This window comes from Pecten maximus, chromosome 1, assembly GCF_902652985.1.
Source record: "Pecten maximus chromosome 1, xPecMax1.1, whole genome shotgun sequence".
Lineage (NCBI taxonomy): Eukaryota > Metazoa > Mollusca > Bivalvia > Pectinida > Pectinidae > Pecten > Pecten maximus.
The window spans coordinates 47,995,388-48,012,614 of record NC_047015.1 but is presented as its reverse complement, the minus strand read 5'-3'; the positions used below and the strand labels follow the sequence as shown (position 1 = coordinate 48,012,614).

At 35.1% G+C, this 17,227-nt stretch overlaps 1 protein-coding gene across 1 annotated transcript in view; it reads right to left on the bottom strand.

The window, feature by feature from the left end:
• Window positions 1-16,336, bottom strand: part of LOC117336353 (multidrug resistance-associated protein 1-like) — a 76,822-nt gene extending 60,486 nt beyond the window's left edge. Inside the window, exons 1-4 of the mRNA XM_033896858.1 lie at window positions 16,238-16,336; window positions 11,387-11,563; window positions 7,671-7,796; window positions 7,219-7,356 (exon numbers count right to left, since the gene is read on the bottom strand). Coding sequence (XP_033752749.1) covers window positions 7,219-7,356; window positions 7,671-7,796; window positions 11,387-11,563; window positions 16,238-16,312 — 516 coding nt within the window. The 5' untranslated portion in view covers window positions 16,313-16,336. The remainder of the gene's footprint in view (window positions 1-7,218; window positions 7,357-7,670; window positions 7,797-11,386; window positions 11,564-16,237) is intronic.
• Between the last annotated feature and the right edge of the window lie 891 nt (window positions 16,337-17,227).

Below are 17,227 nucleotides of genomic sequence, written 5' to 3'. Positions count from 1 at the left end.
AGCATAGAAAATTCAATGTGTGTGTTTGGGTGTAATTTTATTCCCAATTTATTACCACTGGTAATAAATTGGGAAAAATTTAGTTTGCGCCCAAATTTCCCAATTTGGCATATTGAAGTTTTCCCAAAATACTCAGGAAAAACACTGATTGTAATATATTGACATGAAACTATTAGATATATGTTTTTGATTAATCTTTGCTATTGTTTCATTCATGTTAGCATTAATAGGGCCACTGACGATACTGCTTATTATTATTGTATGGAAAAGCTAGCTTAAAGAATTCTACAAGCATTACAATTTTCAAATTTGTTTCAAATCAAATTTCAAGGAGCACACAAACTGATATAAACTCTATGCAGTTATTTTGATAAGGTAAACTTGAGAGGGGTTTCTGAAAAAAACCCATACCAAATGTGAAGAAAAGGGGAGAAAAAAGGATTTTTTTTTAAATATTTTAATAATGTCCTTTTTTTTGTCATTTAAGGTATAAGAAATCCAAACCAGTACTTTTTTCACCTTTTTTTGTTTTAAAACTTTTTATATTTAGACCCAATCAACTTTAAAATTTGGTCACTTGACACCAACTTACCTTCATAATGTCATAACCAAATATTTACCATTTAAAAAATGTCAATCCGACCTTAATATATGACCCATTGATTTTGAACTTTGGTCAGTTGATATCTTGTTTGATTGTGACCAACTTTGCATAAGTCATAAATTATGCTAATGGAAGACTGTAATAGTATTGTATATGTATGTGTGTATTGTGGTTTTATGTCAATATGTAAAATGTTACATCATTGAAAATCGGCTTCCCTCAATACCTGTATGTACCAATTTTCACCGGAATCAAATAATATAAAAATTTCGACCAATCAGAAGCCTCTATTTCATTCCCATGACAACACAGGTTTTGGAAAGGTGAACCATTGTTCCCTCAAAACTCCTATATACCAATTCTCACCAAAATCGTACAATGACTAAATTTCGACCAATCAGAAACCTCCATTTGTTACCATGGCAACAGACGGGTTCGTAAGTGGTACTATTGTGTGGTGGCTTCCCTAAATACCACGTACTATGTACCAATTTTCACCGAAATCGAACAATATCAAAATTGCAACCAATCAGAAACCTCCATTTGTTACCATGGCAACAGACGGTTTCGTAAGTGGTACCATTGTGTTTGGCTTCCCTAAATACCACTATGTACAAATTTTCACCGAAATCCTCCATCTTCGATACGGGGCCCTAATAAAACATTTTTATACTTACCATAAAGAGCACAGCAGTTGTAATAAACAATTCTGCAATCTGCTATAACTAATGTTTCAAATCTATATAAAAGCATATCAAAAACAAGATCATTCATTGATAAGAAAATGTCAAAATTGTTTTGACTGCTAAAATCCAAAAGGGTCGATTACCTGGCATTTTGAAGCCGACCCAGGATGACCTTGACCGTTGACCTTTGAACTTGTGACCTTGAACTATGAGTTTGATCATTCTGTCAGTTAACTCTTGGTTTATTTCTTGACAACTTTGCATAATCGAATAGTGAACAGTTAAAAACAACAAAGATCCAGTATTTTCATGTTAATGTTAAAATCCAATATGGCCGCCTAACAGCCATTTTGAATCCGATTTGCATGAAATACTACACATCTGATCTAGGATGCATGAGGAATCATCAGTTCCAATTTGATACAAATCCTTCATCTCCTTCAATCATTTTTGTGCAGAAGAAAAAAAACGGACAGACGGACAACCTGATGACTATAGGGCACCCGCATCTCTCGATGCGGGGCCCTAATTAATAACTCTTGTTGGACCGGATGGAAGCAGAAGCAGGGTCTTATCAAGGAATGAATCCAGAGTACCCAAATAAAAAACAGTTAGTCATGCAGGTAACCACAAATATATTTTCACTTCTGATAGGAGAATCAAACCCTGCCACCAAGGTGAAAGGCAAGTGTGTTACCACTGTGCCACCTGGCCTCCAAGTGGAAAAATTTTAACAGGTTATGTTGAGAATTGTGAAGAATGGTTTTTCACACCATGGTATTTCCTGGTAAACAAATTGAAATATTGAAAGCTTTGAATTTTGAGCTTGACTCATTTATGACCCCTGGTCATTAATTTGAATACATTTCGTATACAGTATACAGACTAACTGTTTTTAGATTGCCCAATCTAATTAAAATCTAGATGATCATTCTCACTTCGTTACATGAACATCTAACAACATCCCATCAGGGGTCACGTCAGGGTAACCTTATGGATTAGCCAATCAAATGGCTACTTCCAGAATCTTGGAAGTGAATTTTATATGTCCGAATTAGCATGACTAGAGTGTAAAGCTTCTATAATCTGTCAATTTGTTTCAAGTCATTTCGTCCCATAAAACATATAGCTATATAATGTGCCGAAATGGTTTGCTTCAGATGCAAGCTGTGACGAAATGTTTTGCTTCGATGACATCGGCAAAAGGCCAATTCGTCCTGAAAGTGAACTATACACATCTCGGAGGTCACCCTGACGTGACCCCTTATGGGATGTTGTTAGATGTTCATGTAACGTAGTGAGAATATATGACCATCTAGATTTTAATTAGATTGCAGTTTCGGGCTGATAAAAAACATGCCAACATGATCATTATCAGTAAAACAAAAAAGATCTGACTTGCAAAATTAAAAAAAACCCAAACAAAAAATTTGTCTCTTTTATTGTTTCAATAAATGTTTATCAAAGAACAATACTTATTTCTATAATCTATTTGGTATTTTAAGAAAGTGTGAACTACCAAACAATGAAAAAACGCTCATACAAAAATGTTTTGAAAAACTTTACACACAGAATATCCCACACTTTTTCCACTAGAAGGGTGACACTTTTAATAAGGTCATGATTTTGCTGTCCATGCTCCTGTTTAAGCATTATATATACTTTTTGCTCTGTGCTTCTTCTCATAACTGTTGGCTTCTGAAAGTTTTTTTTTCTGCTTCGTTAATGTTCCTTTTTTATTATATAATATGTATTTTATGATATGTATATATATATATATAAATAATGAAATCAACACGGCACAATGCACAACAAAAACATTCACGACATAACACGCGCTGCCATCACATCGAATCCACCCGCGATGCTATTTTGTTAAATCTTTAAGTTATTTATTTATTTATTTATTTATTTATTCATTCATTAATTTACTTTTAGCATCTGTACACCACCAAGATGTTTCCTAATTAATCATAACAGGCCCTCTGCGAATTACGTATCGGCCGAGGGGGATCATTTTTACAACATTACGATTTTTTTTTTTTTTTTTTTGTACCTACCATATTTGTGTAACTCTTCCATGTTCTGTGTCTGTATGTGATCGGATGTAATTTATCTGTGTCTTGATAAAGGGGCAGATTGCCTCGAAAATTCGACAATTTACTTGTCTGTACTGTCGTTATTACTACTTGACATATATCTATTTCTAGTAATATGCATCCAACATTTGCTTGTTAGGATCCAGTACCTATATTGGTTTATACCGTCGTTATTACTTACTAGACCCTATATAAATATATATATATATATACATGTACACAGGGAAGTAATTTAACAGTACATTAGATCTGATTCACAGTACTAGTAAGTATGACACACATGACATAGAATACCTGTACTATCTATATATAGATCTATTTTCTAATTGAGATACATTTATATGTACTTTACTACAGCTAGCTATATATATAGTATTGCATGCCTTTTCTGTATAACTTGCATACCAAATGAGGCTGTGAGTACAGGCTTAAACATACAAATATCACTGGTATTTATTACTGAATCCGTCTGAACTGGTAGCACACTATCAAATAGGCTTAAAAAGATTTATTGAAATACCAGTCAATAAAAACCTATCGGACTCATCATTTGTGACTCATCATTTTGAAGGTAAATTATCTAAATGATATACATCAGATACAAATCCTCATAAATAGGCACATGCATATATAATCTTATAGTTTAAATGACATTAATGTTTTTAAAGTAGAAAAGCTATGCAATATAAAAAGTCATCCTATCATGATAATCATAAACCCCATTGGTATGTGAAAAATATTTTTACTGGGAGTGAATTTGAAGATATGCATACATATCTAGTGTACCAAGCTGGCTAACATCATTTCATATACAAAATATGAAACACAACACACATAAGCCAAGGTACGATATATGATACGACAGTCCCTCCATATCTATTTTAGTGTGTATAAATTAAATATGGTATTGATTTTGATTCATATCTTTTACAATAACTATTAAATATTTTGATTTAAAATACAGTCAAACCTCATCATCTCAAACTCTGATAACTGGAAGTCCCTTCTTAACATGAAATGAACATTTATTCCACAGTAAAATTTTTTGTAAAATACAAGAGGCCCAGAGGGCCTGCATCGCTCACCTGGTTTCATGAGATATGAAAAAAGAATGATGCTTAATTCTACCATGCTTGTTATGCAACGCCAGTTTTGATTGGTTTAAAACCATGTATTATTTTCCAATAACCCACGCTCGTGCCAATAATACACGCTCGTGAGTCATGGCTGTTACAATTTTATATTATCTAATATTCTTCACCCGTTTCATGAGTGGTCACCACAGCTGAGTGGGCTAATGGGTTAGTCTTTCAATAAATTTTTATCACGACGCGAGTTCGAATCCTACGGAGCCCCCCCCCCCCCCCCCCCCTCCTATTCTTTTTTCTTTTTCTATCTTTTTTTTTTCAAAATCAATGCCATATGATAGAAGCTCTTGATCGTAGTACTGTATTGCCTGTATATTTCATCAACAAATAATGCAATACTCAAGAAATAAATTACAAGGTTTTCTCAGGTTTTTTTTTGCCGTTTTTCTATTAGAAAGAGGTCGATCTCAGAACTAAACAGTACATGGTAGAATAGAAATAATCAACTTTGACTCGTGTATTGTTGCAGGATGTACAACTCAGACTCGGATATTTTGCAATTTTAATTAATAACGAAGGCCGCAGGCCTGCAATAATACACGAATCATCGTTAATTATTTCTTAAGTATATTTGTCGCTGGTATTGCTATGTCAATATATATCATAAGAATTTTATATGGGTACATGTACATTGGTTTTATTTTAAAACACCGTACTAAAAATGCCAAAAGTGCTTTAATCAATGAAATGAAATTGACTTTTGGTGCGACCCCATAGGGATGCTACCAAACAAATGATATCCATTGCTTAGTTTCAGAGAAGAACTTGTTTAGACCAATTGACCCCTTTTGACCCTGCCCTCTGCCCCCTGACGGCCCGGGTCAACCCCATATCGTTTTTACAATTTTGAATCCCCACCCCATAACCATGCTACCATACAAATGTGAGTAATATTCATTGCTTAGTTTCAGAGAAGAAGTTGTTTAAACAAATTGACCAATTTTGGCCCCGCCACGCCCCTCATGTCCCTGGGGGGTCTGCCCCACCATTTGTACAATTTTGAATCCCCGCCCCATAGGGATGCTATCAGGCAAATATGAGCGATAGGAATAGCTTGGTTTCAGAGAAGAAGTCATTTATATGAAATATAGCAGGATTGACCACATTCAGCCCCGCCCCTCAGGCCCCTGGGGGGTCAGCCCCATCATTTGTACAATTTTGAATCCCCACTCCATAGTGATGCTTCCAGGCAAATAAGAGCTATAGCCATTGCTTGGTTTCAGAGAAGAAGTCGTTTATATCAATAGCGCCAAATTGACCCTTTTTGCCCTGCCCCAGAATCCCCCAGGGGGTCAGCCCCATCATTTGTACAATTTTGAGTCCCCTACCCATAGGGATGCTTCTGACCAAATCTGTTCAAATTCCGATCAGCGGTTATGAAGAAGAAGTCAAATAAGTCAATTGTTGACGGACGGACGACAGACGGACGGACGACGGATGCCACGGTATGGCATAAGCTCACCTTGGTCCTTCGGACCAGGTGAGCTAATAACTGGTTACCACAAGAAATATTATGGTTTTTTCATGACAACAATGAATTTGACTGGAGATAGGAGAGCTAAATTGTACAGTAATTAGCTGAACAAAACTACACTGTAGTACAAAATTTTAATGAATGAAACAAGCATACTGGGTATTGATAAAGCGATGTATACATGTCTCCTACCCACCCCCACTAAAATAGTAACATTGATATAAACTTTGACCCAAAAACACGGAAACTTAAAATCTTATCAAAATCCCTCAGGGAATAGATCTGCTAGAGTGCTGCAAACTTTGGTATTTCATATATCTTTTATAACTTGAGAATGACGTCCTTGACCTAATATTTCTAGTTCATGAATGTAAAAACAATATTTGACTGAAAAACACCCCTTACATTATGACCTTGACCTTTTAACCTAAGAATGACCTTAACCTGACATTTCTGGTTAATATTTCAAAATTAAAGCATTGAAAATCCTATAACGCATTTTTGTTTTTATTATTAAGCTACTCGCCAACACAGATTACTTCAGCAGGGTGTTTCAACAATGATTAATAGTGATCATGGTTCATAATTCTTCCTTAAAAGATTAAGATATCAACATTTTTTTTTTAATTTCAATGTACTATGCTGAGCAGTGACAATATCTCCTGCACATGAAAATGTGCACTCGCTAGGTACGGATGTACCATGTACAGATTGCTAGCACCTAGAAAACTTAGAAAGTCTGAGATACAAATATTTCCTTCCACCATAATGGCAGGTTCTAGTCACTAGCACCTAGATAACTTAGAAAGTCTTTGATACAAATATATGTTTTTCTTCCACCATAATGAAAGATTCTAGATAGTTTTAAAGGCACAGAACTTCAATTACTGCCAACATGAGGCCTTAAATACCGCCGGTTGCGAAATATCAGCCATGTTTGTTGTAATGTATGGATGAACGTCATTGGTTAAAACCAATGTCCAAGGGCGGTAATTCTTTATCTTTTTAAGGTATCACGATACCATTGTCGAACCGAACGATGCATCAGTGCTAAGGCCACAATGCCATTCATCGGGACACCTTTGAATCGTTACACCTCTATATTACTATAACACTAGATTTTTACATACATGATAATGATGATCTGGGATTGACATCAACATGAAACAATACATTAAGCAGAGAGTTACTCTAAAAAGATACTTACTGTTCTCATAGCTGTTCGTACTTTGGATTGGAATATTAGGCTTCCTGCTATAAGAAGTATCATCCAGAATAAAAACATAATTCCTGATGATTGTACACCATGTTTCCTCTCATGTTGAATAAGGAATGTTGCCAGCACCTGGGCAGACCAAAGGTGACATGTCAATTTTTAATATAAAAAAAATCCTGGTCACAATTCCCAGTCAATTTTCAGTAATGCTTTTTTTCATGATTCAATTTTTTGCAATTTTTTAAACAAAAATGATGCATCTAAAAAAAATAAAATTATTGAACAGTCAATATTCCAAAATTAAAAATATTACTGTTGAATAAAAGATTTCTGTTCAATATGCTTTAGTCAATTAGTGTATGTTCATAAAGAAATAAAATTGAATTTACGCTTAGAGACACATTTTCCCACATTTTAAAGATATAAAATGCTTTCATACATACCATTGTAAGGCAGAGAATGAGAGGTGAAATGAAATCAACGGTGGCCACCGACTCTTCTGTGGCAAACTGTTGTAAACTCTTCCCTATGTCTGCTATAGCAGCAACAGCCAGCACTAGAGCTAACACCTGTATAAAGATAGATATGTTAGAACATACATCTCATATGGCTTCAACACCGGACCATGGACCAGTTAGCCACGCCCATGTCCATCCCAGGGAGATGTCCGACCCTGTGGACATACCTGATGGATAAGACAATTCTGACCTGAGGGGGATACAGGCACTGGAGGTGCTGGACCACCGCCCCCTCACGTCACCTGAACACAGCGACCGCAGTGAAAGGAGATGTTAAATAAGTATTAAACCAACATACATCGTGTGCACTGAACTTTCTAAACAACCAAGAATAGGGACTTGCAAATGAAAACACAATTCTATTTTACAACTACATGTATAATATTGATCTTTTGAATAGAATGATTAAGAATGTAATTGTTTTCTCCAGTTTCAAAGAGGGCCGCCATGTGGCAAGCAAGTATCTGGTGGCGGAAAGTGCAGAATGTTTTGAAATCCCTGTGGAAGTGGTTTAATGCACGACGAGCATCTCTCATTCAGTGAGACCACATTTACGGGTGAACACCTGTGCTAGTTTGGCTGCAATTTTGTTTTCATATATCCGTAGACATATACCTTTGTCTAATTTTGAATACAATGAAATATTAAGGACATGGATATTCTGGTGAGAGAGGGCCAGGGTGTGTTTTAGAAAATTGTAAATCTTGTGTTGACGTTGTAACGATATAAAACTAACACTCATTAATAATAATCATTGAGCCATTGCATTTTATTTATTTCTAATTCATTTATTTTATGTTATAGCGTGTCATGTTGATGGTGAAGACACGATCCACTGTTATAGGAGAAATTAAATAAAAGATCACGAAATACAAACAAGAGATCCCAGAGGGATCTTGGCGCCCACCATTGAACGATCTTCATAGGTTCAATGTCAGATTGATCTTTTCTCTTTTTTCCCTTCCTCTTACTAATCTGTATCAATGGAGAAACATCCCTCCAGTGCTTTTTAAACAAGGGAAACTTATATATGAAATTTGAGATTTAGTGATAATGGTTGTCTGTCGACAATGTTTTCAGATAGGTCCAAAAATGCAATACGACGGACCAAGGGGAATCTACATATGAAATTTGAGAAGGATCCCTTCAGTACTTTCTTAGAAATAGCGATAACAAACTCCAATTGTCAAAATCCAAGATGGCTGCCTGTCGGCCATGTTGTTTTCCGATCGGTCCTAAAATGTGATATGCATAACTAGGCACCAAGGGAAACCTTCATATCAAATTTGAAAAAAAATCCCTTCAGTACTTTCTCAGAAATAACGATAACAAACTTCAATGGTTAAAATCCAAGATGGCTGCCTGTCGGCCATGTTGTTTTCCGATCGGCACTTAAATGCGATATGCATAACTAGGCACCAAGGGAAACCTACATATGAAATTTGAGAAAGATCCCTTCAGTACTTTCTCAGAAATAGCGATAACAAACTTCAATGGTCAAAATCCAAGATGACTGCCTGTCAGCCATGTTGTTTTTCGATCGGTCCCAAAATGCAATATGCATAACTAGGGACCAAGGGGAACCTACGCATGAAATTTGAGAAAGATCCCTTCAGCACTTTCTCAGAAATAGCGATAACAAACTTCAATGGTCAAAATCCAAGATGGCTGCCTGTCGGCCATGTTGTTTTCTGATCGGTCCCAAAATGCAATATGCATAACTAGACACCAAGGGGAACCTACATATGAAATTTGAGAAAGATCCCTTCAGTACTTTCTCAGAAATAGAGATAACAAACTTCAATGGTCAAAATCCAAGATGGCTGCCTGTCAGCCATGTTGTTTTCCGATCGGTCCCAAAATGCAAATCTAGGGACCAAGGGGAACCTACGTATGAAATTTGAGAAAGATCCCTTCAGTACTTTCTCAGAAATAGCGATAACAAACTTCAATGGTCAAAATCCAAGATGGCTGCCTGTCGGCCATGTTGTTTTCTGATCAGTCCCAAAATGCAATATGCATAACTAGGGACCAAGAGGAACCTACGTATAAAATTTGAGAAAGATCCCTTCAGTACTTTCTCAGAAATAGCGATAACAAACTTCAATGGTCAAAATCAAAGATGGCTGCCTGTCGGCCATGTTGTTTTCTGATCAGTCCCAAAATGCAATATGCATAACTAGACACCAAGGGGAACCTACATATGAAATTTGAGAAAGATCCCTTCAGTACTTTCTCAGAAATAGCGATAACAAACTTCAATGGTCAAAATCCAAGATAGCTGCCTGTCGGCCATGTTGTTTTCCGATCGGTCCCAAAATGCAATATGCATAACTAGGGACCAAGGGGAACCTACATATGAAATTTGAGAAAGATCCCTTCAGTACTTTCTCAGAAATAGCGATAACAATCTTCAATGGTCAAAATCCAAGATGGCTGCCTGTCGGCCATGTTGTTTTCCGATCTGTCCCAAAATGCAATATGCATAACTAGGCACCAAAGGGAACCTACATATGAAATTTGAGAAAGATCCCTTCAGTACTTTCTCAGAAATAGCGATAAAAAACTTCAATGGTTAAAATCCAAGATGGCTGCCTATCGGCCATTTTGTTTTCTGATCGGTCCAAAAATGCAATATGCATATCTAGTGACCAAGGGGAACCTACATATGAAATTTGAGAAAGATCCCTTCAGTACTTTCTCAGAAATAGCGATAACAAGAATTGTTTACAGACGGACGAATGGACGGACGGAAGGACCAGGGACGCAGGGCGATTTGAATAGCCCACCATCTGATGATGGTGGGCTAATAAAATATACATTTGCACAGACACTCAAAAAGGTACGAGGAGAATAAGGACAGGTGTTCTAGCGAAGGGTAAACATGAATATCAAGGTCAAATTCAGGTCATCCATGCATGTACAGGTAATCAATATCACAGAGTGATCAATATCATAACAGTTAATTCTACACTAATTATACCAGCTGGTAAAAGGAGCAGTAAGAAGGCTGCATTGGAGAAATTGAGACATAGCTAATGGTACAAAAGACTGAAGAATACCTGGAGATACCCCGGCAGGTCCAGAATTTATACTGCACATGCAGACAAACAGGACTGATCACCAGAGGAGGATTGGCTGGTCACACTTACCATAACAGTAACGAACATCAAAAGGGTGTGAATGTACGAGGAAGGGAGATGTACATATAGCTGGAGCATAATTTGGGTATTTTGAAATTCAAAATTTCACTTATATCTTGAAGGATTCTAAAGTAGAGAGTAGACGATTTGTGTCTGGACACATATATATAATCATATACTAGCTATGGCCTGAAAAAACTGCAATATATTAATGGTATGTATATGTGCATACATGTACAGATTACATAATAATGTAGCAGAGATCTGGTGAATACATCAATTAGCCAAGCTTTTGATGAGTGGGATTTGGAAATTTTATGCAAGGGGTGATAATGTTTTTTTAATATCTATTATCAATACTAGCTTATTACCAGTTGAGTAGGTAATTAAAATAAAAGCTTAAGTATTTTTGTAATACCTGCCAGCTGTGAGCTATATAGTTCCTGAAACATGAAGTTGTAAACACCTGGGAGGAATTGCGTAGCTGTGTATACTTACCGTCTTCAGTATGTTTAGACATGAGAAAGGGATAGCTGGTGTCTGACTCCTGGTAAGGAAGTAAATGTGAAAGGGGGTGACGAGTACCAAGAAGGCACATGGCGTCCATAGGATCACCGTCTTCTGAAAACAGGAACTGAAGTCCGGATCTGTTGTGTTCCATGACTGTTGCTCATCCTGTATGAACAGTTTTAAATGAAGATTTATTCCAAGTTATAACTAATTGTATAAATTAATCTTGACAAAACTTATTTCATATGTTGAACACCATATTGAAATTTATTAAGATTTATTATGATATATTTGAGCATATTTGACCCCTGTGACCTTGAAAGATGGTCAAGATCATCCATTTGAACAAGCTTGGTATCCCTTCATCATAGCATGCTACAGATCCAATATTAGGTATTTGGGCCACTTGGTTATCAAGAAGTTGCTTAAAAAAGATTTTAGCATGTTGGATCCATCTGACCTTGAATGAAGGTCAAGGTCATCCATTATAACAAACTTGGTAGTCCTTCATCCCAGCATGCTACAGACCTAATATTGGGTCTCTGGGCCTTTTGGTTAACAAGAAGAAGTTGTTTAAAGATTTTAGCATATTTGACCCCTGTGACCTTGAATGAAAGTCAAGGTCATCCATTTGAACACACTTTGTAGCCCTACATCCCAGCATGCTACAGACCTAATATTGGGTTTCTGGGCCTTTTGGTTAACAAGAAGAAGTTGTTTAAAGATTTTAGCATATTTGACCCCTGTAATCTTTAAAGAAGGTCGAGGTCATTCATTTGAACAAACTTGGTAGCCCTTCATCCCAACATGTTACAGACCCAATATCAGGTCTCTGGGCTTGTTGGTTATTGAGAAGAAGTTTAAAATGTAAATTGATTACGCCGGACGACGCCGGACAAAAGGCGATCGCAATAGGCCAACTGAGATTTTGTCTCAGTTGACCTAAAAATTATATTAACTGATATTAATAATCAGTCTACTCTTGTTAGCACTAATGGCAGTGTGTGATAGCTAGGCCTTATTTAGTGTGGGATGAAATCAGCTTACCAAGGGAAAACTTTCGTAGTCAGGCAGCTGACCCCATACCAAGGCCACTCGTCATATTAAGTAGACGAAAGACAAGTGTCACTATGTACCACTGTGTCACAGCTGTAATCACCATGCTACTTCCTACATATATAAGTCTAGCCAAATCTTGTTACGGTATTTGAATTTAGGTTAGCGATATGCCGAGCTAGACAGTGACACTTTACAATTGTAATATACTACAATGGCCAAGTTATCACTTTAATACCTACACAGGTGTATGATCTTTTTATCTTATTAATAAATACAGGGATTTTTTTCTGGGGGCAATGGGTCCCCATATTTCTAATTGAAATTATTTCATCCCAAACAAAACTCCAAATATTTGTAGTTTACAGTAATAAACTCCAGAAATTTCCTTCCCTGAATTCATGATTTTTCTGACCAAAATTAAATAAAGCAGAAAGGTCCCATCCCAAACCAGTGAAAAAAAATCCTGAATTATACTTTAAACTTCTATAAATAATCAAAGCCTAGAGCACATACTTTTACACAATGTTATTTCATCAAAATTATTCAAATTATTTAAGCGTAAAAAAAAAAATTATTTAAGTTATGTTCTGCTATCTATACGGTATATACCGTACATATAAAACAAACAAATATTACATAACTGTTCAGCTATGTAAATAACTTAAATATAAGTACATAACATAACATAAATAAAAGAATAGATGACCTAGTACTATTATCATTTTACACAATTGTTTGTCACATATCTGACAGTCGATTCAATGAACATATAACAACTGGTTATGACGTGTATAATGCACGTGCACCAGATCATCATATTTATATTACTGACTTGTACTTAAGTGGCAATTATCTTTTTAGGAAACATCTCAACATTCTACTTCTAAGTAGGAATTTACAGAAGCAGATAGAAATTAGGTTGTATTGTCAAGTCAGTTTAAAGTTTAAGCTAACCATGATATGAGACATCATGCCCATAACCTAAATAACACCTAAGTCCTTGGTTTAAATAATGCATATCATGATCTGCAGACTTAAACTTGTGCCCTATGTAAAGCTAGCTAGCTATAGCTCCAACTGAAAAATATTTTTCATCCCATCTGATGAAGATTTTATATACATATATGATATAAGCCTGGCAATTAGAACTTTTTCAAAACATTTCTCTGCTGTATTTGAAAATACACGTATACAAACCAGTGTTTTCAATTGTGTGTCAATACATTTAAAAGATGGACAAAGACTTCATACAAATTTGTGTTGTACAGAAAAAAAAGCATGATTCCCTGTATAAACATATATATATATATATATATGTACATGTATACTATTACAATTTTTCCTGTCCTCACATTCTCTGATATATGGTACATATAACATTTTTTTTTCCCTGTTTATTAAATATAATGAACTCCAAGCATATGACCGAGAGGTCAAATTGACATTGGCCTGGTCATTGTGTGCAGTCATGAACTGCGAACAACAACCTATTGTTATATAATTATGAGTTACTGATCTTATCAGCAGGAGTAGTTGCATCTGATAAACAACATAAAAGGATTTGATTTACCTTTGTATGACAGGCGTTATTATGTAATGTGTATCAGTAGGACAGAATCAATTATATATGTACAATATCCAATGCCCCACATGCTCAAAGTTGAGCTATACAATTTCCTTTGTTTTCTATCTATATTTCTGCTGATTTAATGACCTACTTTGATTAACTGAGTTAAAGATTGTGTCAATATATATAATATAAAGAGCATTATGTATACATAAACAGGAACATTAAGGACATATTGATGAGATTTGAACATATCGAGAGATTCAGAAGACAAAAAGTCAGACAGCAATTTGTTCTGTTCTAATTTCTCATATATGATTCTGGAAAAAAAAAATTCACAGATTTGTTTTTTATGAAAGGTAATTAGCAAGTGTTATGTGATATGTATAAGTGTATCAAAATAAGTCCAGTTTTAATATCATGAAAAAACTACTCACAAAATGTTATCAAATATTGTTATTGTCATGCAGGGCTCTACAATATTATTTGTTCACACTTGTCCGTTTGGGCAAGTGATTCTAAAATCTACTTGTCCGACAGCCAAATGCACTTGTCCAAACATTTCCCACTAACTTGCAGAAAAATGTTTGCCATTATGATAATCATATTATAATAATGAAATAAATTAAGTTAACTCTTTAAAACTGTGTCAGTTGTCTTTATTTATTATTACAATGATTTTTTCATTATAATATTGCACTTCACTGTAAATGTCATTGCGAATTTCGTCAAATCCACATTACACCTGTCAGCGTGTTTCCAATATAAACAGTCAGATCAATCTTTGTCATGTAAACGCTTATATATAGGGCGATCTCTTAAATACAAACGCAACAGCGATTCAGTTTTTCATGTTCGGAACACATCTGGGTTTACCGCGATCTCTTTGATACAAACGCAACAGCAATTCAGATTATCATATTCGGAACACATCTGGGTTTTTACATAACATACCAATAGCTTACCTCCGTGCAATCGATCTCTTTGAAGTCACATTTTGAAAAACGAAATGAAGAACTCTTGAATTTTGTAAGAAAATCATTTTAATCTTTTTTGCCATTTCTAAAAACATAGTTTCTGCTAAAAATCACTTGTCCGAGCGGGCAAGTGAGTATCCTGATGTACTTGTCCGACAGAGATTTGTACTGGTACGGACAAGTCGGACAAGCGTAATTGTCGAGCCCTGTCATGTGCACTAAATAGACGTTGATGTCTTAATTAGTATATACATTGTAAATATATTTATATGAAACACACACTATATAGTATATAAGTGATGGGAATTAGTTTCACTTTCAGAATTGATAATTGGAAACTTGATATCAATTATTTATCAATTATAACCAGTTTCTTAAATTAAGCAAAGAATACCCTTTTGTAGAAAAATTATGTACATCTATAATGTACAATTATTACGTACATAATTATTATAATCACTACATGTATACACCAGACATGGTGTCAGGGCAAGAGGAAATCGGGCTAACTAAAAACTAAATACTCTAGCTAGCCTATCTGTCATTTTTTTTAAACAAAATATGTCAAACATATATCCTAATAATTAATAATTATTTAAATATCATGTAGGCTAATTAATATAGCACAGACGCTAGGGATATCATAAATTTCAGAAGTTCATCATGATTGATCTTGGTTATATATAATATTATATAGACTAGACTATATAACACATAACAGTTACAGATACATTTTGAGACAAGTTGATTATCAATTTCAGGAAATATGAAAATTAATAATGAATTGAGCAAGTCTTATCTTCCGGCATACGCCGGGTTATCAGTCCGCATACCATCCTCACTAAGAATTTTTACTTTGTTTACATCTATTATGTAATTCGTCTTGGTTGAATTGGTATATATTATAATATTACACTGACCTTTACATATCAATAGGCTCAGTTTTACAAGAATATGGAATGCATATCGATATCTTTTAAATTGTGTTGGCTCTTAATATTTTAAGAACATTTTCCCAACAGAGAAATTCCAATCGCATTTAAAGTAACTCAAAATACAAACAGGACATACAGAAAAACAGCGGTCATCGTGAAGACGACGATTTGTCGGCCAAAGTACATCGATGTAAAGAAAAACAGTGAACAACGCCTATTTGATTTGATCAATGAAAATGAATCATAATCTCCATATTATCATACAAAGCTATTAAAAAAGCACAATTCACACATAACTTACAAAAAATGGAGAGTTACAGAACCCTCCTCCCCTTTCATCCATGCTGGAGTCTAACACCGGAAGTACAATCGACATGGTAAATTACGAGACGTGAACCTCTCAACCCCGGATTTTCAGTCGGCGCACCTGTCATAAACAAATGTGCTGTATCATTGAATAGTAACCTTCAGATAATTATTTGTTATTTTCATGGATGATATAATCAATTTTTAAGAAGTGTTAAAACAGAAACCAAAATTTAAACTACGAATTTCGATAAGATCTAAAATTAAGTCCATGGTTATATTACTAGTTAATATGATATTAAATATTTCAAATATTCTAATAAATATACAGGATATATATAATGTAAAATATATATTTCAAAAGAGAAAACAAAATCTGAAGTGACATGGAAAGTTACATGTATGTTGTAAATGATATCTAACATTGGCATAATTACACGATTCTTTGTTAACGACCCTTTGTTAATAGATGCTATATATAGATACTGTATACATGAGAAATAGGGTGATCATTTTTTACATTGTAAACTATTTATACTGTCAAATCTGCAAGATTTGAACATTTAGTGTATTGTTATATCGGTGTATTAATTGTAGTTTCCTTCCTAATTTAATCAACATTTAAACAATGACAAAATGAGATACATATCACTTATTTTCATTGTTGGTGTTTACTACATACTGACTAATAATGATAAAATAATGATAACAATGTGATTCGTTTTCTTTCTTAAAACTATAACTCTGTGAATGTAGAGCGTGAGATTTGTACCTGTTGCCCTACATTCCTTGGTCGCGATAGCTATGTCGGTTAGAGCGCCGACCACGTAATCTCACATCCGAGGTGCGTGGTTCGGCGCTCTAAGGGACACGTGATGGTTTGTGTTTCTCGGGATGCTGAGAAACGGGTCGGTCTGTGCTGTGATGATGACTGTGTCCTTGGGAAGGACACTTTGACCTTTTCAAATTGCGCTGGGTGGCATGT